The sequence below is a fragment of the Bactrocera oleae genome, chromosome 3, assembly GCF_042242935.1.
Source record: "Bactrocera oleae isolate idBacOlea1 chromosome 3, idBacOlea1, whole genome shotgun sequence".
Classification (NCBI taxonomy): domain Eukaryota; kingdom Metazoa; phylum Arthropoda; class Insecta; order Diptera; family Tephritidae; genus Bactrocera; species Bactrocera oleae.
This window is the reverse complement of record NC_091537.1, coordinates 730,530-757,401: the sequence shown is the minus strand read 5'-3', so window position 1 is coordinate 757,401 and position 26,872 is coordinate 730,530. Positions and strand designations below refer to the sequence as shown.

Below are 26,872 nucleotides of genomic sequence, written 5' to 3'. Positions count from 1 at the left end.
TGCGCTTGAAATTAGTGGCATTTGAGGTAAGTGGGTTATTGCGCTGACCTCTACTGGCCGCTTGCACATCTTCATCCGCCACCTACCCTATCCTTGTATATCCTCTTCCCAGGTCAATTTGTGAGCTTGACCAATGTTGAACTTGTTTCTTCGCGCAAATTTTCGCGCTCACTCCACTTGCTCCATATCCACATAAGTGTTCTTTAGACACACATGGTACACTCGTACATAAGTACAAATAACTTCGTACACACATTTGGCGTTAGATGTCCAATGTTGGCACTATGGCAAAAGCAAAAGAAACAATCGTGATTCATTTTCACTTTCTCGGAGCAGAGTCTGTTCGCAACCGCCCATTTGCTTAATCGCCCATCCAACAGACCACGTGTTTGTCTGCTCATTTATTGTATGGTACATTAATAGGAGGATGCACGTCTCCTCATACACATGCATATATACCTATTTACAAATTGGCTTGGCACACGTATATACATAACTGTGAATATTGAGGAAGCATTTGTTTTAGCGGCTGCTTTAGTCAAAACATCAGAAATTGCTGTGCTCACATATGCAGACGTACATAAAAATGTCTGGGGCATGTGGCACGAATGCAACAAGTGTCCTTCGCGCGTCATGCCTTCGCTTTTGGCCACAATCGGGAATCCCCGTCGAATGTCCTTGATTTAAGCTTGAATTTCATTCTGTCCGCCCTCGTTGTACTTTTCCTTAGTTTTACGCCGCATCATCATATGTGCGCAATTAAATCACGAACTCCGAAAGAGGTAACGCAATACGAAGACAAATCCGGTGGCATACCTAATTTTCGAAATGGTTTAAGAATAAGAAATATTTCACTTTTAATTTTGCATACCTCGCGTATAACCTTTGGTATAAGAGCTCTTGAACAATTCCTCTCGTTGATCTCCCTTTGTTTGCGGAGTGCGTCTCGGCTCTGTGTGAAGTTATAGCCTTTCCGCGCCTGATATTATCGCCTACACCTCTTTCGTCTATCTTCACTATATTTACTGTCCAACTCCGGCATCTTTACTCCTGGCATTAAATACATACTTGCTTATGTAAGTGTAATAATGAAAACCAGCTTTCAGCAATTAATGAATGAATACTTTTAGTGAGTGATGGAATGACACATTGTTGGTGCAAGTTTTTTAGAAAAGCACGTATTTATATCTATACACGTATATGTATGTATATATTATGTTACCGTGTATACATATATACATACATACATAGCGACGTCACTTCTTCAAGTCCGCCACTCTTTGCGCTCATTACTTTAGTACTTTATTTTAATGGAGTATCGATGTGCAAGCCGCCATTTTCCATTAAAAATTAGTGATGTAGAATCTGGAATCTCTCGGCGTGCAGGTGATTCGGTAACCACTTTTTATTAATCGACTATAATATATGCAATAAGTAACTGAAAGTTATTTTAAATATGCGTTTTCAAGTTTATAACATAAACACTGAGAACATTTACTTGCAACATTTGGCAAAAGAGAAAAAACCGACTCAGATATGAAATTAATTAAATTATTATATCAACAAGTTGAACTGATATCATCACATTTAATATATAGGTTTTCCTTGGACAGGTTATTTTAATTTAACGAGGAAAATTGCAACGTCTTTTTTCAACGACTCAAACTCCTCCCAAGGCTTTAATTTTTTGGAAGCAGAGTGACGGTTTTTATTTAAAAAGCTCAATCGTGTTTTTATATAAACTCAACAACACTTGTTTGTGTGTCTGTCTATTTGTCAAAATGCGTGACGGCGCGACGAGACGAGCTTACATCATGCCGTTATCAAATTGTTATCAAAATATCAATATTGATCGTAAATAAAATTACAGATGAGCTGCAATAAACTTTTAGTAGCAGATAATTAAGAATTGTCACTAGAAAGAACAAATTTAATAATAATTTGACATCGGGAGTGCGTACAGCTTGTTACTGTTTAATTAAAATGGAGCAGTCAGTCATAAAACGAAAATTTACTCATAGAAATTTCGTATAATTGATGTTTTTACGAGCTGCCCATATGCGCCTTCTACACACACAAACACACACGCTCCGTCCTCCCCATAAATATACACAGATACTAGTTGTAAATGCGCGGATGTTTGTATATGTAGCTATGTTGCAGTAATTATATAAGTATTCAAATAAAATGCACAAAAGGTGCGCTCAGTAAATTTGTAGAGCTGCGTTATAGCCACATAAAGCCGATGCACAGAAGTGCGAAATTCAATGAAAGTATTCGATATTGACTTTTGATGAATTAAATGTATGTATGTGTTTTCCACATACTTGTATATCATACAGTCCAATACTTAACACATTACTACATTAGTATGGAAGCGGCACAAGGAATTTCAGCGCATGTGAGGAGATATCAAATTCGCTATTAAAAAATTGGCCTTTAATTGAATGGTGTACTTAACCTAATCAAATAATGTTTTATGAAATTAGAATTGTCAAAATAATCTAATAAAAACATGACATACACACCTACATACACACATGCATTTACACCCACAAGCGTTTGAATAACGATACACACACCAATTTTACGATATGTATGTGTGCGATGATTACGAATAATTAAAAATTGTTTAACACAGTCGTATCTGCTTATCGAAAGGCAGCCAGTCAGCCGCTGAGTTAAGGAGAGCTTAATTAAAACTCAAATATTGATATATTTCTACCTGCCAGAGCTTAGCTGCATACATATGATACAAACATACATACATATGTACATATGGGCATAGTGGTGCGGTGCTTGTTTCATTTATTTGCTTATTATGGTAAGATATGGCAGCAGAGCGTCTAACAGCGTTACGGATATGCAGAGCAAAGTGCGAACACGTTTAATTAAACTCTGCAACACTGCACTTATACACTCACACATATGCACAAATATACATACATACACACGCATATTCTTCCGAAAATATTCGAGCCACTTATAGTTAAAGGGACAATACAAATAATGCCTAGACACAAAGAGACTATTTCGATAATTCTTATGTAAAGCGCGCAAATATATTATATGTATGTATATAAAAATATATATGTATGAATTTAAGAAAAAACACGTTTGAGAAAATTAATTAATCATCCGCTAATGAAGTTTACAGCCAAAGTAGTAAAAGATAACAAAAAGTAACATTTTAACACTGCTTTGACGCTGATTGGAACAAAGAAGAAGAAGAAGAATAATAATGCCAAAACGAAAGGGGATGAGCAGATTTAACAGATGATATGATGGTAGAGTAGAAAATTAATTTTAAAATTACATACTCGTATTTACAACTAACTACAGTTTGGAACGTAAATTAAATTAATTATATGCAGAATCCGTGGATAAAGTCCTATCAATTATAAAATAGCAGTTCCAAAGAAATAGAATAGGATTTGAATCTTTAAAGAAAGTCAGCGGTTCACATGACTTTATCCCAACTTATTGTCACTTTGGTTAAGTTAAAACGCAAATTAGAGAAGTTTTATATGTTAATTCAATTACTGCTTGGGACCCTCTGCAATTGTCTGCTATTTTTAGCGAAGAAAATCGCTTTGAAAATATCGCGACTATTCAAATAATGGAAGTAATTGCAATATACATATTTATGCTTATGAGAGTGCGCACTCATATAATGAGCTGAGAAATTCCGCAAGCGCCACCATATGTATTCAATTGGAACCAATTGTGTAATATTGGATAATGGGTTGCATACTATAAAAGTTCAATTGAATTATTTAAACACCCACGTATGTATATCTGTATGTTTGTAAGCAAGTGCACTCCCACACGCACATACAATTCACCTACACAACCATGTTATTGTGCTGACTTGAGGATGTATCCGTTTCAATGAAGATTTGTAGGAGACAATGTTAATTTGTCATCGAAATCAATAAAGACTAGCTATTTATTGTATTTATATGTAGAGGAAAGTGAGCGAATGTTCCCACAACAATTACGCAGCTGACGGATCTCGCAGCAACAACAGCAGCTACAATTACAATGGCAACCCCACCAAATGTGGTGTGCGACATGAGCTAAATATCTTGAGCCTTGTTTTCCAACAAACACGTAAAGTGTAACCAATGCCCCGTTCCGAGAAAATGAAATCGATAACCCCCCACAACCCATACACGCACAGCACCGATCGATTCGGCGCAAATTTAGTGAGCGAACGCAGTTTGGCTTTCGGCCACAGCCGCGGTGATGTGCTCGTCGTTGTGACAGTGCGGTGGTGTTGCGGTCTAATTATTCAATTGAACGCGTTTAATTTATTTCAATATAATTGAATTGAAAGATCAAAGACAAGATAAAATACAAATTCATTTAATTCTAATTAACGCATTGATGTGACTGACTATTTGTTTGGTGCCCATTGGCCCATCGAAACGCCCACTGTTTGCAGATCAGTTAGCTGCGCACTGAATTGTTTGGACGAGCAATTGCTGTATTTTAGAGCACGTGTACGGCAGTGAGCATTTGAATATCTTAAGCCAAGGAATGTGGTTACTGATTCAATAGGTTTTCTAGATGTTAGAACTGGAAGCAACTGCTTGCAATTCTGCATAGAAGCTTTCGCAGAGGCGACATAAGACCATAAGTTTACATGTATGCGGTGTGTTTGTGTGTGAGTACGCATCATACATATGTAGATATTTATGTATATTGACTCGTGTGTAATTTATTCATTTATTTAGTTTTAATTAGTATAAAAAACGCAACAAGCATACACACATACGCACATGCGGCTGTTAAATAGTGGATGTTGGAGCAGACACAAAGAGATAAAGTATTCGATAATGTGGCAGCACGTCAAATGCTAAATGCAGATGGCGGCTACATCGCCACACTGTGGCAAACTGACGCCAACGATGGCGTTGACGATGGCAATGTCGATGGCGATGATGACAGCGACAGCAGGATAGACGGCATCCAATGGCCGCCACAGACATCATTTTCGCTGTCATTGGATTGCCGTGTTCTTCGGCAACATTTGCTCATCTTGCACCTTGCAATGTAAATTTTTTTGACTCCGCTTATCTGCCTGATTCTTTGCATCGCGGAGCTTCACATTGCAGCGCATCGCATTGCAGCGCTTGCCAAGCCTCGGCATTACGAATTCAAAGCTACAAATCGATAAATAAACAAACATCACGTCCTGCTTTCTGCATACGACGTTGTTGCTGTTGCCGCTGCCGGTCTTGTTGTTGCACAAAAAACTTGATTGATTGGTTGTCCCAGACGTGCACTTATGCATGTACATATGCATACCGTTGTTGGCAAGCTTGTTCATATGGATTTATGTATGTATGTATGTACATGCGCGCATACATATGCATCGAGGTAAATAAAATGCAAAGAGGACAACACTTAAAATGGCCACTTGTTACCCAGCAGCTAACACAACTGCACATATGATATTCACACTATGTCCATACATATAAGCGTTCACATGCATTGAAGTATGTGCCGAGCTGTCATGAGAAGACTAGCAAAAATGAGCTTTATTGCGATTCAATTGCAAAAAATACATCACCATTTTTCTAATGCCAATATTTGTTACAAGCAGCGCGTTCATACATATTCATAGGCGCAAAAAATGCCACCAGTTAAACGTTGCACGTACGCTATGCATACATACGCACACGTCCACACACACACACGCCATCACATACAATTTTACGTGACGGGGAATTTAGGAGTACGTAGAACTAGTACCGAGGCAAAGCGCATTGGTACGCCTGGGCATGAGGGGTGTAAACAAAGTTTTAAGCTAATTTGAGCTAGATAAACCATTACAAGTGCACACATACATATAAATATAACTTTATATAGAAAATATAATAGTATATAAACTGGTATAATTTCTGCTCTAATTGTTGGTGCTAGACTACTTACTTATGATAGAAGTACGTGTGGCAACAGGTGGCTAACTAGCTATATTCGATACGCCAAACCGAGTGTAGTAGCGAATCGAACAAACAGCTGATATAATCAAATAGAAATGGCGTAGGAAAAGATTCTCCCACAGTAACGAAGTATCCAGTTATTGTTGTGTGTGACTACACTCTTGTTCCTTTGAAGATTTCGTTCCGCCCTAATGCACATACGAGTATTTATGAGTAACGGCTGTTCGTTTATTCACAATTAAAAATGTTTTTGTTTATAAATGAATTTAAATTCAAACAGATCAGAAGCAACTTCAAATACATACATATGTATATATCAACTGTCGTTAAATATTTATAGATATGTAAACACGTACATACAAAGTACTAAATAAGTACAAATGGCATTTCCAAAGTTAAAATAATACAAACTATAGGTACATATATGTCGCCAATGCGAATTATGGTATATATGTATTAAGTATGGTGCCTGCTTTTTAAGTCACTGCTTTAGTAATTCGATTTTTCAATAAATAACAAGGCATCACATACCAGACATAAATGACAGAAACTACGACTAAGCCGGTGAAAATTATGCTTTCGCGACACTCATTGGTGGCATTGCAATATTCAAATGTGTGAGAGACATTAATGCATTTTCAAATACTTTTTCTATGAAATATTGAGAACACTTCATGATGAAATGTGGTTATAGATACACATATGTGTGTGGACTGGCCGATCAATTCAAATAAAAAGAATTGTGTGTGGGTAAAAAAAAAGTTTTTATAAGCTTAATAAAGAGCTGCAATGTTCTTAGCAATTCGTTACAGCTCTTTCAAAGACCCTCGAAGTAGCCACCACGAAGTTTGGGTAGTGCCTGTTGCTGAGAAGTGAACTTCGGCAGTTTAAAGTTTTATAACACAATGTGAATCGTGGAAGTGAATTCTTACTTTATACTCTTATAACTATGCACATATATTTTTACATTCATGTGTATGTATGTATATAGTGGTATTTAAGTATATCATGTGATCGTGCTTTGCGCGTGTTCAACTAGAAACACATTTCTGCCTTCGTTAAGCTTAAATGATCACTCGCTCCAGACTCGCGCTGCAGCCAGCCAGCAGTGCTCTCCATGCATTGGCACTGGAAAAAGGATCAGATACGTGATCAGCGAATATTTATCGCGCGATCTTGTATTGCCACTTATAGGCGATGTGGGTGTAGATACCACGTTAATCTGCTGTTACTCTTGCTGCAGCTTCAATTTCTTCTGCCCACCTACGCCAGCTAGCTGCTGCTGGATTTTACTCAATTGTTGTTGTGGCCATGCCTGTTTCGTTATCATAAAACCTAGAAAAACACCAATTTCAGTTTTTAGTTGGTTTATTTGATTTTTCGCTTGCGTAGAATTCTTCGTATCATTAGCATTATCACTTTTGTTTAATACTGAACATAATGAGCTTCATCTATAGGAGGTTCACACATGAGTTTTCATATTTATATATGTACACGTATGTCGCATATGTAACCGGCGGTTGGAGCAAGCATTGGGACGATTTCTCAAGATGATGATCTCAATCTATTAATGCTGTCTCCTTCGATGCCAGACCATGATATTCGCTTCTTGATTTTTTCTTTTTGTTGTCTGGGCGCTAAGCGATCGCTATCGTAACAAGATAATATAGCAAAGTGCTTCTGATATTTACTACTTTTATGTTAAATCATGCAAGATAAATTTTATTAAGCATGTACGTATGTATGTGTTGTTTATATTTACATATAAATATTTATTGAAATTATTGGAACTGTGTAAAAATCAAAGCGTGCACCTAGACACTAGGTCCCATAAGCGGGAACGTCCTTTTGTAGACTGGTCGATATATCTCTACGCCACCAACAGTCATTCAAGGGTGTCAGCAATTGAGATTTTAATCATCTCTTGATAATCGAAACTTCAGAAGAGCGGCTGCTTTGGGGGATTTCATAAGCGTAGAAACGATAAAATGTGTGATCCATGGTTTGTAACACAGATGCTAATACAGAAGAGTTTCAAACGCTGCAAAATCACGTGGAAAATAACTAACATTCCAGCATTTGTCACCAACTCGCAAACCAACTTGAGAAGACCTTTTCTAGAATAGAAGTGGCAAAAATACTGAACTATAACCTAATTCTCGCTGTTTTGTTTAAAACTAAATATGGACTCTATATATACGCATATAAATATGTCTATATGTCTATGTGGGAAGAAGTATTTTTGTATGTGTGTGTGTGTTTACCAAATTACTATTTGCGCAAATGCTTTGTTTGGTTTTGACACTCATTAGACAGCCAATTGTTTGTGTATGTTCGTTTATATGTTTGTACCTTTCCAAGTATATATGTGTGTTTGTATGACGACGGTGTAATGGGCGCGTGCGCAGTAATCAACTTAACGGCTACCGACGGCACTGGAACGTAATCGCAGTAAGCAAATAGTGTACAAAGTGCCAAGTAAAAAGTATTCGTGCTACACATCTATATGTATGTGTGTGTGCACATGCACTGCTAACAAATATAGACCAAAAGCCACAAAGTCAACCGTTGCGGCCGCTTCGTGTTTATGAAAATTATTGCAATTAGTTTGAATATGCCAGTTGTTGATCAGTTGCCGCGATGGTGTTTCTATTATTGCATTGTTGTTTTTATTGCTACTCTGTCTACCTATCACAATTAACGGAAATAATGATAACAATGGATACACAAACATTTGCACCTACTTACATACATACATACATAATACGCAGCAGACAGGCGCAATCACGGCTACATAAGCCGCTGGCTAATTTCATTTGCGCATGCGCTCGTGCCACTCTGCTCTCCTTATTAACTACGGCCACAATTATTTGGTATGGTACTTAGTATGGTGATTATGCATATGCATATGATTATTTCTGCGGTGTTTTGTGTTATTTAACGTCAACAAACCGCGTCTTCTTTTAGCCCCGTTTCTCAGTTACCTTTCCACATGGTTGATTTCACTTTTCCTACTTATTCACTTAAAGCAATTCATTAGAGTAAATCTAAAAGCAAATAAACAATGTGTAGGCGGTACGCTACCAATTGTACACACATACATACATGCATACAGGTGTATGTGCAAGCTTTATAAGCCTTGTTATTATTTTAGTATTAGGTAAACTTGTTTATTGTCTAAATAGAAGATAGATAGACGATATTTGTGTATTCATATGTTTATGTAAAGAGATATGGGGTATTGGAGAAATGCCTTAATTTACTATGACAATTTGCTTGGTTTTGCGGTCTCCACAAAAAACTGCTCCAATTCGATTACTAAACATTTAATTCATCATATTCTGAACTAGATACCAGCAGCCCAATGCTTGTTCGCAATGTACCGTAATTGTTTACAAGATTTTAATGAAATATGCGATATTGGATGCAGGTCCCAGGTCTCTAGTAGTACTTCACATGACTGTACCCAACCAAGTCTAAATCTGATATAACATTTAAAAATTTCGGAAATGTGTATTGAATTGAAACAAACTGCTGACAGACTAATTTGACATTATTATTTTATTTATTCAAAAACTCGAGTAGTTAATATTAAAATCTATATATTTTTAAGATTGCTCATCACTTCGAATATTCTTCGAGAGAAGCATAATATGAACATCAGACAGATCTATATCGACCAAACCGGATATTTGGACGCAACTATAAAATACCCGAAAGTTGACTACTCGGTACTTTCACTCAGACCCATCTAAATACACAGTATGGTGGTATGCAAGTGCGCTATTCAATTAGTTTAAGTGGCCACACCTCGAACCAGATGCTTAGAAGACACATTACATACAGTACACTTGCACAATGAAAAGCCAAAGGAAATCGTTAGAAAATTGAAATTCAATACGAAATAAATACGAAGAGCAATGTGTAAGAGTATGTGCATATGTAGTAATGCACTAAACTAAAAACTATATAAATGAAACATCCTTATCGCGCTAATCAGACATTATGATGATTTCGATTTGTGTCACTGGCCATTCTCAAATGCTCGTGTTTCACGCTCCCGATTGCCATTATGTGGCAATTAATTCTATAAATGGCCAAATTGGTAAAATTCTCGCCGTAGCCCCATGAATATGCCTACGAGTATACATACGTACAAGTATGTACATGTATTGCAGCAATTTATTTATTGTGGCTCACACATGAATACAGTTATATTATGGTATATATATATATATATTATATTTGTTGCTGTAGTACATCTAAAGGCGTACAGTGTCTGATTTTCCTAAATAAATGCAAAGCAAATGTTCCCAATATTTTAAATATATAAATGGTAACCTTAAATACTATATTACATATGTATGTGTACATATATATATGCAGGTATATATATGAATAATAAAAACTTCATATTGGTGAACTGGGAAATTAATAATATCCGCATTTAATATTTCGAAATCATCGAAGCCGCCGCTTTCAATATTCACGAAGTTATTCGTCTGCGATGGACCCCTGTGCGCATTCGTTACCATCCTTATTTCTGCTTTTTTCAACTATGTCGCAATAACGGTAAGGTGAAGCCCAATTACCACAGGACACGCGCCAGCGTTATTACAATGTTTATGTTTTTGTTTTTTACTTTCACGCAGTAGAAACTAACGCCTCCCCAAAAAGCATTGAAGGCAGCCAGATAAAAGTTAAAGATGATAAAAAAATAAATGACAATGTGAACTGAAATTTAACTCCATTGACAAATACCAAAATTAAATAGAAGCGAAATCTAGCTATGGGGGCGGAGATGCCAATAGCAGGGCATGAACTCAAAATGACGCAATAAGAAGGATTCATGGATTTAGGGTGCAAAGTGTTTACAGTGTCATGCCGCCATTCATAAATACACCATACATTATTATATAATTACTTAAGTAAAGATTCATCATTGTAGACTAATTACAAGTAATTTAATTATTACTTGTATTATTACTTGTAATGCATACAGAAATTTACATTGCACCTCTCTCTCTCTTCGCCATTCATTGAGTACTGTGAATATGGGCATATTCGATTGGCAACCAAGCCCACCGTTCTTTAACGATTATGTACGAAACTCTGAGAAGTGCGCTGAAAAGCTGTCTATAGAATAACGTAAGAATGTTTGAGAAAGCAATTTGCTAATTTTATATTTAAGTACTTATACTTATTAGTTCATTGTAAACTTATATAATTTATACAGTTTCTCTCACGCACGCATACACCTATTTACTTGCTTGTTTCTTCCATTACTTCTATTATGTTTTGCTCAGAGAAATTCCAACGTTCTTTCTCAATTTGCACACTCAATTCGACAGCGGCGTAAGCCTTCCGACCAAAGGTAAACAAGCAAAACATTCAATTGATTTATTGCATTTCCGAATCGATAATATGGCCAACCGGCAATTAGAATTTCAACAAGCAAAGTCGACATGCGCAATGCGAAATGCGAAAGCCTTCGAAAGCGCCAATTCGCATCGAAATGCGATATGACAAAGTGAAAAACGATCTTTGCAGCACTGACTGAGCATTGTAGGAGCCGATTCATTCAAATGCACGTGTATGTGTTTGCATACTTAAATGCATACCTGGGAGTCATAGGTGGGCATGTACATAGGTATGTGTGAGTGGATATTCGCGATGCAGTTATTGTAATAAGATAAGGTATAATTAAGCGGAAAGGGCCAGCAAAACTGCATTTCACGTATTTGGACACCTCGGGGCGTATGTATGCTAAATAACATGCGATGGGCGTCTCGTGCCGCTAAATTTAATTTATACAATATGCAAAGAGTTAATTCCTGGTTTGAATCGAAAATGGCGTTCGCATCTTGTTAACGCGAGGAGAGCATGCAAGCGCCCATGAAAGTGCTGACGTGCATACATACATACATATATATATACAATTTCATATAGAGTATTCAAACACAGAGCAGAAGAAGCTGAGCCTATTAAATATCGCATTTGCCTGTATATTGCCTGATTTCGCTGAGACACTCTGTATATGCACGTAACGGGGCGTTTTCCAGCGTTTTGCGACAGCGGCGCCAAGAAACATTTTTCAACTCTAAGGAATACTGTACTGGCAACAGTGATTGCGTCAATTGGTTAAAAAAAAGTTGTGCTTTCTAAATCCTTTTATACTTAGGATCACTACAAGCTGACAATCAACAAACGCCATCATCGGCTAACAAAATTAGTTTTAGTTCAACCTCAATGAGGCGATTTTTAAGGTATAAGAGTGCTCCGCATATATCCATATCATATATGAATGATATATTGAATCATTTCAACATATCTCTGTGTAATTTATGTCTTCAGTCAGATCGTCGACATGGTGCCTACCAAACATCAGCATATACATATGTACAAGTATACTCTGAAATCAAATGCATTAAAGATATATCACTAAAATATCAGTAGAAAGCGCAATTAGAAGTTTCAAACTAAACCAAATACAGCTGAAATTACCTTGCAGATAATATAATATGTATGCATGAGTGAGTGCTTGTAAGCGCCACACCATTAGTGCCTTTCTTTTAACAACCATCAACTCGTTGTTCGTTCATTTTTCTATAAATTATAATTTAGACTCTCTTAGACAGTACAACACGGCTATAGACTCACTAAACTGACGAGTTAGCGCACGAACCTTCAACGATTATGCAATGCTATGCCATATTCTAAATAGAAAATTGATATTCCCGTCAAAGAGGAAAGTTGTGCTGATGTGTAAAACTGCAACTTTCAACCACTTTGTAGCTCATATTTAATGCAAGACAAAGTAGCTCGGTAACATAACGAGCGATTTCAGTGTAACTTCAATCCCCATACATACATACAAACACATGCATACCTTGCATGTGCAAGGTCCACACTGTTAAGGTACTCGTAACATTTGTATGTATGTATGTACGTCACCGCGCCGCGGAATAAACAAGGCGAAGTTCCAACTTAAATATCCGCTAATAAGACAATTCACTTAATCGCGTTCTAGTTCTGAGTAACTATTAGAAAATGCAAACGATTGCTATCATTTCTATTGCTCTGAACATTCACATGCACATACGTACATACTTGTATATGCATGCACCACAATATTCTTGAAACTGTCTGCTTATTTGCTATATTTACTGTCTGCTTGCACTGTAAGTATGTAAATAAATATAATGGCTAACTTGGCTAAGTGAAGCTGTTTGACCAGAGAAATGTCGTCAAGTTGGTTCACTGGGAGATTTAATACAAATCTACCCACATGTACACACATACCTATGCACATACTCATACGCACATATAGGCTTGTATGCGGTCACGGTGGACTTCAAAGCGTACACGATGGCATGAAAAAATCATTGTCGGCAAACCGTCAGTCAGTCCGTTTTCCTTCTCTCCGCTTGCTTCTTCTGCTTCTCTTTTCCTTCGCCTCTTGTCGCTTGCTCCAACGCCATTCCAATAATCGTCTTCGGTTCTGCTGCTCTGCTCTTGGACATCCATCAATTTCTGCGCGCTTTCATCAACAAGCCGTCGTTCACCACATTAACAACAACAGCAACAACAGCGAGTCTGTGTGCGTGTTTGGTCCGAACAGTAGCGGCATTATTAGCAACAATAGCCAAGTTTTTGCAAGTGTGTTGTCTGCATTTAAATAGGCGGCCGGCAGCATTGGCGGCAGGATCAAGCGTTTACGCTAATAGTATGAGCGCTCGCCTGAGCAACAAGCACAATGCCGCCGCGACCTGAGAACTTATGAAGCGGTACAAATATTCACATACATACATACATAAACTTAACTTGATTTTTTTGTCAACCGGCGCGGAGAATATTTGAGTGTCATCGCTTTGGAGAGTACGAGAATTGACATCTTTTCGTCAAAAAATATTCCTTTCGGTCATGAAGCCATTGCCAATGTATGATTGCTCAATGGCATAAAGACAATAACAAAAAATGGCCCATGACCGCTAAGTTTTCAATAATTTGAATCACAATGGGAAGTGAATTTCAAGTGTTGTTGCAAGGAACACAACGATTTGTTTTCATCCCGACTGCCATGTGGCACTCTCTTTGTAATTGAATAGAATTCAACGAGAAATAATTAGAAAACCACTACGACATGGCAACTCTGTACTGAAAAGTTCATTCGTTTCTGTTACTGATGGAATGCCAAAGTCCTCTGTCAAATAAAAGTTATGTCGATCAAAGAAAGCTTCTGCAAAGGCGGCCAATTCGTAAGCAACCCTTCAAATTATTCATAGTACGGCATTCCTCTCAGTTACCGTTCTTTCCGCGGACCAGTTTTTCCCATTTGTGCGTCTATATGTATGTATGTATAACCTTGACCACATAGTCAATCATGTGACAAACGAAAATTTGAATATATATTCATACATACATATTATATATACTCATTTGCTGATATTGAGCTGTGGCAAAAAATGTGGAATGCTTTGCAGTGTCTGCGAGAGTTTTTGCACCAACTAGCGGTAAATGAAGGCAAAAGCTAACAGCACTCTAATCAAATCGAGAATACAATAAGCCCAGCGGCAAACTAGAAAGTGCACATAAGTTAAGTATTTCATCACTGAGATGAGGAGTTGCGATCGAAGTTGACAAAGGGGACACACATACTTATGATACCACATCGTTTGAATACACTTATGCACAAACTAATAATTTTTTTCATTCGTAAAATGGAGATAATTTTGCTTTCTATTTCGATTCCGAAAGGAAGCTGACCCAATTTGAAAGCTAAAATCCTCATAACCACTATCAGCAAATGTTTTTCAGGTCTGAATAAGAGTTAGTTTTTAAAAAAATCCAAAAAAATAGTTTGAAATAAAGGACTGCATCTACATCTACCATATATATTCTGTTCAGCTCCCGCAATAAGTGCCTACTGAAACCCGTGAAAAACGCCTTCATTATTTCATTTTATTTCGCTAATGACATCCACTTTTACTCTTACAGATGTGCTTCTGTGTGTGCTTATGTACATACATATGTATGTATATATGGTCCATTGGTGTTGTAATTAATTATTACAAACTGTTGCCAATACACCTTCCCATTTCAATGAGACTCCTTCCAAATCGCCATTTTTGTTGTCGTATGCCCTATAATAGGTTTGACTTTGACTGTCTCAACCATTCGTTCATTACGGAGTTAATGTGATAACTTAACTTACTCGTAACTCTTGGTGTGTTAATGGCGGCCCGAATTAAGTATTTCGTCAAGTTCGTGGCGACATTTATGAGTTTCTTTTCTCTGCTTTATACAGACTCATTCCTCTCACCCCATAGATGGACTTCGCTTAGCGAATGCATTCTTTTTCTATTACAAATTTAATCAAGTTATTTCGAAAGTTTTGTGGTTCCATTATATTTGTTTAACTAATCCAAATACAGCTTCCTTCTCCTAACTTAATGTCTCAAGCGAGAATAGGTGAGAAGAAAAAAAATATATGTATAATACTAGTCTCAAGTGACTTTTTAACCGAGTAGAGTATTCGTTTTTCACTCGCTTAGATAAATATCAGCAACTCTACAGCAGTTTTTAAGTGCAAAGTAAGCTTCAACCGACCTATAATATACCATACAGTAAGTAATTTGCGAATCATTTCCCAAATAATAGGCTTGGACTGAAATTATTGTGTATGAGAGGAGAGTATGTATTTATTCACGCTTATTAATTCATAAGAAATGTTTTCTTCCCTTAGTTTAATTGTAACGAAAATAGCTAATTTTGTAGGCAACTCATGTCTCATGGCTAAATGAATCCGCTTTGAAACCTGTAGGTATGTCTGTATGTATGCACCAGTGGATGAGCCGTCTGCATCGACATATCTGGGTTATATGTACATACATATATCTACATCTGTATATCCCATACTAGTCCAAATGCCTTGGTGTATGATTATACATATATACTTATATGGTATTGACTGCGAGTACAACTTTTTCATCGAGATCATTGAATGAAAACAGTTCGAAAACTTTAGTCACTCGAATAAAGTATACCTTACAAATGACAGAATCATAATTTTGCACTAAAAGTAAGAAAATATAATAAACCACACATTTGGATACATTAAAGTTTAACACTGCACCAAGTGTATAAATAATAGTATGGGTTATATAAGTAAGACATTGGCCGTGTTAATTTATAGTGCAGTTGGTTTAATTCTTATTCCTTTGTTTAAAAATGGTTGAGTTTGAGCTCTGGCCAAGCGTATAACTATTATGAAGTATAATAAAATCATATACTGAAAAATTTCTCAATTTCAGGAAAAATGGTGAAGAATGATTCGCCCTATTTCGTTTTCAGCCAACTTCATTTTCAAAAAGTATTCACTTCACATAAAACAATTATGTCAATTGTCCGACGCCACCACATCCAGGTGCAATTTTGCCCAACGCACACATCTCAATACCAGGACGTGGGGGACAATAACTGACGAACACAATACGATTGGCCGACAGTGCACTGCCAACTAATCAACGCTTAGGAAAATAGGCGCTATGAGTGGTTTACTGTTGTTTAGCAGATTGCTCTACCAGCTTGGATCGTTCCAGCCGCGCGGATGCTCGTCATGCCAGCAGCAATGAGTTGCAGTTTAGACGCTTGCGTTTAGTGTGATTTATGGTTGCCTTTCAAATGCAATAATTGTCTATTACTAAATTTTAGATGAAATTCTGTTTTAATTTCCAAACACACACTTATGTACTCGCATAAGCATACATACATGCATATGTATGTGCGTGTGGCAGTGTGCCATATAAAATGAAGTGAGACAAAAGGCCGGCCAGCCGTGCTCAGTGTGTAGGCGTCAATGGCACGAGTGACCCACACTTTAAGCATATGTACGAGTGTATGTGTGTAGGCTAAAGTACGGCTGCGCGATTGCGTTGAACGTAATATTGCTTTTTGGTGTTCTATAAGTGCCACATTCTTTTATCTCCATGATCATTTGGTCATCCCCTAACAATGGAACAAGAACATTTGTTTTCCAAACGCACTTTTGACACGCTTCACACAATAAACACTCGATTTCATTTGCCATCGAGCCTCGGACAGCGGGTTCAACGAGTGCGGCAGAAGCCTACCTACAATTAAACGCGCCAATAACACGGTGACAGCCCGTTCGAATTATCAGGTAGCTTTCATCCACAAAACTCACATTAAACTGAAATACTATCGAAATCCTCATATAATCTTAAGCGAATTACGATTCCACTGTCATGTGGCTGAGGCTTCCCTTAATAACATAACTATTTTACACAATTAACATATTTAGGGACTATCATATATGTATCAGGATACTATGACAACGGGAAAAAATTGGCTTGTGCAATAGCTTGATTGGGTTCGAAGACCCCTATGACAACGGTGGATAAAATCAAAGCCACTTCTGAGCCTAATCGAAGCACAACGTCTAACGGTACTTCATTTTATTCGGATCATAAAGAGCAAAATTTGCTGTCTTTATCCTCTCTGAAATCGTTTTTCACTGATCTTCTCCAAGATTAGCATATGGTGAACACCTGGTCAAGTAAATATATCAGATAGATATATCCACTTTAAATGTCATTACGCACACAGTCGCGCTAATATTTAAGAGTGTGAGCAAAAATATTCACTTATACAAAAATGTTCTGCGTTATCTCCTTGCAAGTTTTAACACTAAACCTTAAATCGCTGTGCAAAGCCTAATGACGTTGATAAACGCCGCTGTCGCTATTTGCAAATTTCATTTTCTCTGAAAACAGTAGAATAATTAATAATTAATTTTATAAAGCATGCAAAACTCTAATTGTCCGAAAGCTGAGGAAGACTACATGCCACATAAGTGATCCAATATACTACAAGACTGCTTTAGCTCATATGTAAATCTTATAGCCTGTAGGAAATACATACTTGAAAGCATTAAAATAAGTCCAAGCAAAAATTAATTTTAATTGTAAAACTTGCTCTGAACATAACTGAACGTTTAAGGTTATGTTAAGACCATTACTTCTTCCAGTATTTGATACTGTCTTTCAGTGAGTTGCGTTAAATATTCCTGAAAATCTTACTGAAAAACTCCGATTGTGGAAACTGGTCTAAATTGTTCAGATTTATTTACATGGTCGCTATATCAGAGAGAGCACATGTCCAAATACATACGGTTATTGTTGGTGTAAAAGCAAAGTTCAGCCATAATTTATAGATTTATATTCTTTATCGGTTACTCAGGCGAACGATTGTTCTAAAACCGCTTATTTCCGAGCTCGTCGATTTCCTAGGAGGCCGTCCTATACAAATGAGTGCAAATAAGTATGAATATATCATCTCTGGTTGGCGGCAAAGGCTGTGGCGATTTTGTGTCGATTAAATTCGAATTTAATTGTATTCATCTTTGCCGCTGCTATTTTGCTTATGACTACAAAACACGACGCCTTTGTGAGGAGACAAACGCGAACGGCGTCAGCACTAATTAACATAGTGTTTCTGTAGCAATGGTATTCTCCAACTTTGGGAGCAACAATTTCGATTATGAGCATTTAAATGCATACATTCACATGGGCTGAGTGGATATTTACATACCTATGCATGTGTTTGTACTTATATTTAAGCGGCAGTAAGTAATTAAAAATAATTCAGTAACTTTTTGTGGTGAACGGATAGATTTTGTACTTAGAAAGTGACTCCAGGAAATGCTCATACTTGTATATACATATGTATTCCCAAGTATATCTAGATTTCTAAGAATCCTTTCTATGAATGGAGAATTACAAAATTTAATGACTGGGAGAAAGCATGGTCTATCAAATAGTATGTCTAGAGGTAGCTGTCACGACGATAGTGCCGCCATGTGAAGCTAACGATCTAAGCTCTCGAGAAAGGGACTTGCCAGAGTCCTGTGTGTACGTATGTATGCTGGTATGTAGTACAATTGTATGTGCGAGGCACAAGTGTTAACGTATTGCATGTGTGCATATGGAATGGAAAAATCGAAGCTTTTACTAGTCGACATGTGTTTCTGCTTGCAAAGTAAACACCTGCACTCACCGAGATATAATTGTTTGTACTTGGTCGTTTTTTCTCTCATAAAACTCATTAAATTTAATATGCTTCCTTTCACGGACTAATAAGCATTAATGGGTCTAATGTTGTTGTTGTTTTTATTTTATTTTATTTTTTTGGTTAAGGACACGCAAAAGTTATTTGAAATTGATTTGATTTTTTATTGACGGCATTCATATCGTAGAACTTATGAACTCATGAAGTGGTATGCGTGTATGTACATATGTACGTGCTTGAGTACATAGGGGCATTAAATAATTGCGAGTAGATCACATACTTAGTCACATTTCATGGCAATGCAACTGTATTGCTTTTCGTTATAAATTCAATATTGTGTGCTCGAATAATCGATTTGCAATTATGCGGTTTTACATCAACCCCTACTGCACTTTACCCGGCAACGGGAGGAGTGTGGAGAGAGTTCAGAAGTCATTGCTTATTTTCCATAACGTGGGAACTCATAATGAACTAAATTGTTTCTGTTGAAATTCAAGGTTCTTTGGAAGCATAATCATAGGCGCTGCGGCGGAAACGCGAACTTGTTTTAACTCGAAATTTAGCTATATCCAAAGCTCAGTTACTCATATCCGTACGTAGATGCAAATAGTAATGACACAAACATTCTCTCGAGTGGCTTTAGTAGGACTAGGACACGCTGGGAGTATAAATTCATCCCAAACACAAAATTCGGAAGTACGAGGGTGTCTCATTATCTATAATTATTGCTTTCTATAAATTAGAGTCACGGCGTAATGGCGTTCTTGTTCTTGTATTTGGTTTAGTTGCTAACAATTTGCTTCACCTTTATTGTATGCTCTAAAGTAGGGTTTCTAGGTTTCCGAAATTTCGATTAAAAGTTTAACGTAACGAAATATTTGTTATTAATATTGTTAGCATGGTAGTAGTATAGCAAATGGAAAGTGAACAAAAAGTCGAATCATTTATCGATATTAATGAGTCATCGGAATATCGAAAAGAAGCGCCTTTTCGACGCCAGTAAAACGAAGTTAAACCAAGGAAGGGAAGATATACATATATATGTTTGTAAATTAACATATACTCGTAAATTTTAGAATTTTGTATGCTCTGATTGAGTGATTATAAATATATAATCAATGCAGGGTAGGGACACACCCCTACAGAATTGCCCCTTACTATGTCTTATTGGCTTAGATCCGATACTTGTGGGAGGTGCAAGCACAACAACGAACAACGAAATTGAATATCAATTCAAGTCGAATGCAATCAACATGTGCAGATCCACCGGTATTTACTGGGTTAGAACTGATCTCTTCGCCTGGCTAAATACGTGAATGAGCAGCCAAGAGCGAAGAATAGCGGCAGACGCCTCTGACACATGTGCACACATTCAAAGTGTGCAGTCTTAACGAATATTTATGTATGTACACTTTCTTACCGGTGAAATAATGAAAGCATATGAACGAATGCGCGGAACGGTGATAACTTCACGAATATATTCGCCAAAGTAAGTGGTCGCTCAGCGGCTGCATGCAATGCATATTCATGCAAATATATATACATACATACAGAGGTACAAATGAATGCATATGCACACCCCCATAGATTAGATTTTAATAGTATATGCGCCAACTTGTAGCCGCTCATAAATGATGGCTTCGCATTCGTTTCCATGAATTATTCACCTCAGTCGGTGCGGGAGGACTGGGCGGGCAATGGGCGATGAGCAAAGCGCCGCTGTGTGCGTTTAATTAGCGCCATCATCTTGACGGTCGTTTGATGGCAACGACTGTAAGCCGAGCGATAAGCGACTCGCAATCACAAATGAGTGCATCTGAGCGGCAATTCCAATGCACAGGTTGGCTAACATTTCTCATAAAACTTCAACAAACTGCTACTGCCGCCTTTATGAGTACCTATGCGCATGCATGTGAGTGTGTGAGTATGGAAATTCGCATAGGCAAATGCCATGAAGTGCGGTCGTAAAGTAAATGAGCACACCCACCACCCTCTCAAACAAGTAATCTCATATTACTATTATTTACATCCAATACACAGCACAATTCGCTGCATTTATTATTATCATTCTAATTTTGACAATAGCGACGAAGCGCAAATCGCTATACACACACACACACACATCTGCATTAGTAGCTACAAATTCGGTGGCAAATCGTTAAAATTGCTATATGATGACTGGAAGAACCTAACGAGACAAAGCGAAACTTTATAGCCCCCTGGAGTCTCGCAGCTCAGCTTATATACCATACATATAAACAATGTGCATATGTGTATGTGCGCTCATTTGTTGTTCTGTCAAAGTGCATGCAAAAATGAGCATGAACTCGTCGTTACATATTCATCACCATTATGCGAGCGTGTATGCATGTGCAGATGTACATATGTATGTACTCATATTTATGCATGGATATGCATAGTTAAAATAAAAAGTAATATGCAAATATTTTTTCGACAACGTAACTGTGTACATAGCATGGCATGCGCATATGTGTTTGTAATTGCAACAACTGTGGGCAATAGGCGCGATTGTTATCGCCCAAGATCCCCTGTTTTTGAGTGGAGGGAGGGGTAGGGGAATATTACTTTGAGCTCGTCAGGCGGAAGCTTTGAGTAATTAAAGACGCTTCTCGCTCTGCGATCGCATTGTGCCTACGATCAAACGCGATACGAACACAAGAACACACGAACGCACACACGCCAACTTCTACGTGCAACACTTGTTTGTATGCAAAGTAGGGGCGAATTTATGCAAGTCCATATCTTATGACAGAAATGATGAAAATGGAATCATTGCGTGCTACGAACAAATTCAGATTTCCCGCATTATGTATGATAAGTAAGTATAATATTTGCGTGTTTCGGTGCTGAATTTCCAAGCGAAGAAGCGTTCTTGGAACTGACGCGTCTGCATGCGCTTCTTGCAATAATGAATGCATAGACATGTATACTTGTATGTGCTATATATGTATAATTACATATGCATGCATACTTATATTTACATATGTACATTCACTATTACCGTAAAACATATACATTTGTACGTTTGTATGTATGTATTTTTACATTAACCACTGCTTGCTCTACTTGTTTTTATTGCGCCATATTATTTTTATATATTTTTTATTTGTTTGCCTTATCTAGAAGTATTTTTTCAATACACTAATCCATACAAGAACTAAAGTTATATAATATGTACATATGTATATAATATTAATTATTGTAATTTTGCATTATTGACTTAACTTAAAAGCAAATAAATATTAATATAAGTTGGATTTATAGCATCCGGTTGTGTCAAAAGTTAGTTTATGATTTTTTAAATATTTTGAAAAAATTATCCAAAACTGCTAAAAAAAAGTGATTATTGATATACCGGACCGGATTGAAAAAAAAAAATTTAATCCGAAACATAAATTAAGAATTAAAAAAAGAAATTTAAATCCTAAAATTAAGGTTATTTCGAGTTTTAATAAAAATAATAATTCCAACGACGGGATTTCAAAATTAAAACTTTATTTTAATCCAAAAATTTTGAATTAGGAGGTTGCATGGGTTTCACGGCTTCAAAACAAATTTTTTTTATTGTCTTATTTAATTCTATCACATCTCTAGAACATTGTCTTAAATTCTTAAGCTGATCCCAGTAATAGTTTTGGCGATACAACTTTGAAAAGTTGCGCGCTCGAGGTCAGCTATACAGTCACTTAAAACTTTAAACGCGTTTATCTCGAAACTGTGTTTTCAAAGTCGGTTGTCAAGATTTCCCGCCAACTACTCAACCGATCTTAATGAAATTATATACAGGCCTTTGAGATATAATTTCAAGGTCTTGAACGAAGGGTTTTTTTCGATCAATTACCAATAATTAAAAAATAAAATATTCGAGAAATTTTTACCAAAATTTACATTTTTTTGGAAAAACGTCTGCTAAAATACAATTTTCACTATTTTTGTTTTGTCTTCATCCAATACCTAGTTTGCGGTCTTATTTCAAACACGTATTTTTTGCTTTTAACTATTGATGATCCTGTCAGAAGTTCTGCTGTCAACGCGGATTCACCTTTTTTCCGAGGGACAGCCAGAAACGTGGTCGTAATTTTCCTTTGAAAATTTCTCAAAATCTTTGTAAAATATGGTCTTTGGAATAATAAAAAATTTTAATAAAATATTTCATTTTTTAAACGAAAAAAAAAATAATGAAAATAGGGTTTTTTTTACTTGACGAAACAAATGCACCCCCTTAAAAAATTCGCAACGCTGCTCCCAAGTTCATTCCATTCTTATTTATGCACATTCTTATTATAAAACACTAAAGTATAATTGTGGGAATACATACATACAATATATTCATGTTATATGGAGATCAAGTTCCTATTCTGGACAAAATTAGGTGAAAACGTGTGGGTTCTTGTCATTGAGAATTGTTGATAATTTAACTAGAGGGTTTCACAAATAGAGCTGTAATGTATCCTTATTTATAATTTTCATGTATAGTTTCATCGAAACTTAGTTGCTATCTAACTAATTTCAAAACAGCATTACGTGTTCGGCGAAAAGAGAGGAAGCTCTAAAGGCTTTTATACGCCCACTACCACTACCATATAGAAACCCTTAGCCTGGGTTGGTATTGGGCTCAAGTCTAGTCTAAGTCGCATTTAAAATATGGGAAGTAGCTTGTCGTAGCGTACAGTACAAATACCAGTTATATTTTTTGTACTCCACATTTAAGTCACATTACCACCAAAGAAGGGGTGTTGCAACAACAACTGCTTGTTGCACTCACTAATTGAACACAATTAAAATAAATACTCGCAGCTTTTGTTGTTTTTTTTTCATACTTTTATTTTACTGCAATAAATTATCTTCGTGGAATTTATACAGGAATTTTCCTTATGAAGATTTTCAATAAACCTCTACTTATTATCACAGTATTAAAACAAATAAATATAATCTAAATGCTACTAACTTATTCTAGACTAAAGTTCTTACATACGTATTGTACATAGATTAGACGATCCACACATACATATATATACAATGTATATGGTATACTTCTTGAACTTATCCTAAATATGTTGATATCCCTTTAAAGTACGATTTATGCTGCACAAAATGTCTCGACGAAATACAGTTCTTTCGATCTTACCTATGTATGTATGTAATTTATGTATACATACGAGTATATAGCTTTACATACGAAGTTCACTTTTTGTTGTATTTTGTATTTCAAAAATGATTTACACATACATGTGTGTCAGTGGTTTGTGATGAGACTGTTGCAAAATACCCCTGGTTATTCCGTTATTTCTTAATACTATTTACCTATCTAACAAAAATTCACCAGAAACATTGACATTTACAAATAAACACCAGTTAGTAGAATAGTAACTTATTTCATAAACGTTGCACACAAAAATACTTTAGTTAACATTTAGTAATAAAACATATTCAGCTTCTTCATAAAATATCCATATTGCCTATATACATTTAAATTTATATAATATTTTATTATTGTTTATTGTGAAACGAATGCTTTTAATACAGCACACAAACACACACTAAAGACTTTGCCAATTCATGATGCAAGTCACCTTAGGGATTCGTATACATATCTGCGTGTGTATGTGTGTTAACCTTTCTCATGGAAGGCTTTCAGCCCAGTGTGTAGATATGTATGCACATACGTATGTACAATTCATATTTGCCCTTCGTCTTACAGATATACGAGTGTTAAACATACTCACATCCATTCAGAGGTATGTATGTACATATGTATATAGGGATGGTGTACATATGTATATCCGGATCATTATTTAGTTGGCCTAATTTAATACGAAACAGTTGTAGGCTTAGTGATAGTCTTACTTCTGGTTTATGCATGGAAGGAAAAGCTTCACTGCATCATCATGTAGGGCGACTCACTGCCATGGTCTCCGGTCGGGCTATCCATTGACGGGTTGATGCGTTTCTCCTTCTGTCGTCGGTTGCAGAACCAAACGCGCACCACCTCTTTTTCCATGCATAGTCGGTCGGCCAATTGGCTGATCTCCTCGCTTGTGGGTTTCTGATTCATCATGAAGGCCTTTTCAAGAGCCCCCCTTATCGATGTTTCGATTGAAGTACGCTTTTTCCGGCGGCGCCCCATAACCTCGGGCGTGCTCACTGTTTGCAATGCAGCTGGGTCGAAAACGCTGTGGATTAAAGTAATACAAGGAAAACACCAATAAGCAAAACCGTTAGGTGAAAAATTTTAATTTCATACATATGTATATAATATATAGAAATTAGAAAACCCCCAATTTAGTTATTCGATTTGAGTCTAAAGCTTTCTACAATTTTTAGCATTATTTATTGTCCTAAAAACGATATCGCGAGTTCTTAATTGAAGTCTATGTAGTTGATTTGTAAGTTTTGGAAACACTTACCCTCCAGTCGCCTGTATCGTTCGATCGGCGTCTTCCAGCCACTTCTGCAGCAATGGTTTCAGCTTGCACATATTCTTAAAACTCAGATTCAAGGCTTCAAAACGCGAAATCGTCGTCTGTGAAAAGTCATTGCCGTAGAGTTTGCCCATGGCTAAGCCGACATCGCCTTGCGTGAAGCCCAACTTGATGCGACGTTGCTTAAAAGTTTTAGCGAACTGTTCAAGCTCTTCGAGATCTGTGGTTTCCTCTGGCGATGGTTCTCCAGCCAAGCGTTGAGCGGCTCCAGCATGTTTTAGCATTTGAGGTGTTTGTGGGGCGCCGCTGATTGCATTCGGCGTAAGAATCCCACTCACCTTCAGACTAGTGCCCGGGTTGGGCGGCGTGATTTGACTATGCGAGTTCATATTAAAATGCGTTTGTAACGGCAGTGGAGATGACGCGGGGCTTTGTACGGGCGTATGGGCTGGCGTTGAGGTGTGCAAGCTACAAGATTTTGAAGTTTCTTCTCGTTGTTGTTGTTGGTGCTGGAGATGGGATTGTTTCTGAAATTCTTGTTGCTTCTGGAGAGACTGCAGTTGCTGGGTTGCTTGAGTAAGCGCCTGTACACGACTGTGAAATAGGAACTGAGCGGCAGCAACTTGAGTGGCCATGCTCGGATCATCTGGCGATATGCCCAACGAACCGCTGCGCAAAATATCTATATAGCTCTGGAATTGTTGGTGCAAAGCGGTTTGCTGCTGTTGTAGTGCCTGCTGGAACTGTGTAAAGTCTTGCGGTGAGATCGAAGTGTTGAGGGCGTGGGAAAACAGTGGACTGCCAAGGCCCAGACCTGCGCTTGCCGCAACAGCGAGTTGGGCCTGTTGCGTGGAAATATTTGGCATTGGATATGTGTTGTTGGTAAAACAGGGTGCCGCTCTTTCGCAAGCGGACGTTGTAGGTGAGGAACGGCCCGCGCGCAGCGATTGCAAAGACGGTGACGGTGATTGCAAACTTTGTCGCGAGCTCTCACTGGTTAAGTTAAGCGCGCCGGACTCTGTGTCACGCATAGGCTCAACATCTTTTGCAACACCTAATTTGCACTCTAACGCATTGTCGCCTCGGTTCAACACATCCAACAAGTGGGACTTTAGAGTTGGCAGCTGATGTTGTTGGTGCTCGTCCTGTGGTGTAGCAAATATTGGCGGACTCTGCGGTGATAGGCAGCGATCACTGGAATTCCCCGCTACCGAATTATTGTCGCCACAATCGGACGCTGAGGAGTTAAAACGAAAGAAGAGCAGGAGTTAATTTGATGCCTTAATGGTAACTATTTAAGAAATATAAATGCAAATTAAAAGTAAAATGGAAATGGAAATTTTCGGCCAAATACTTGAAAACCCTTTCAGTTCGCACGTGCCCTTTGAT

The 26,872-nt window shown here is 37.3% G+C and overlaps 1 protein-coding gene and 1 long non-coding RNA gene across 5 annotated transcripts in view; one reads left to right on the top strand and one right to left on the bottom strand.

Annotated features, from left to right (window-relative positions):
- LOC106614963 (uncharacterized) overlaps positions 1–26,872 on the top strand; it is a 136,584-nt gene that overhangs the window by 63,623 nt on the left and 46,089 nt on the right. The window lies entirely within an intron of this gene.
- The window catches only part of nub (nubbin), a 38,391-nt gene continuing 35,393 nt past the window's right edge, over positions 23,875–26,872 (bottom strand). For all 3 annotated transcript variants that reach the window (XM_070106941.1, XM_036369510.2, XM_070106942.1), the window contains 2 exons: positions 25,469–26,720; positions 23,875–25,234 (listed from right to left, as the gene is read on the bottom strand). In XM_070106941.1, coding sequence (XP_069963042.1) covers positions 24,937–25,234; positions 25,469–26,720 — 1,550 coding nt within the window. In that variant the 3' untranslated portion in view covers positions 23,875–24,936. The remainder of the gene's footprint in view (positions 25,235–25,468; positions 26,721–26,872) is intronic.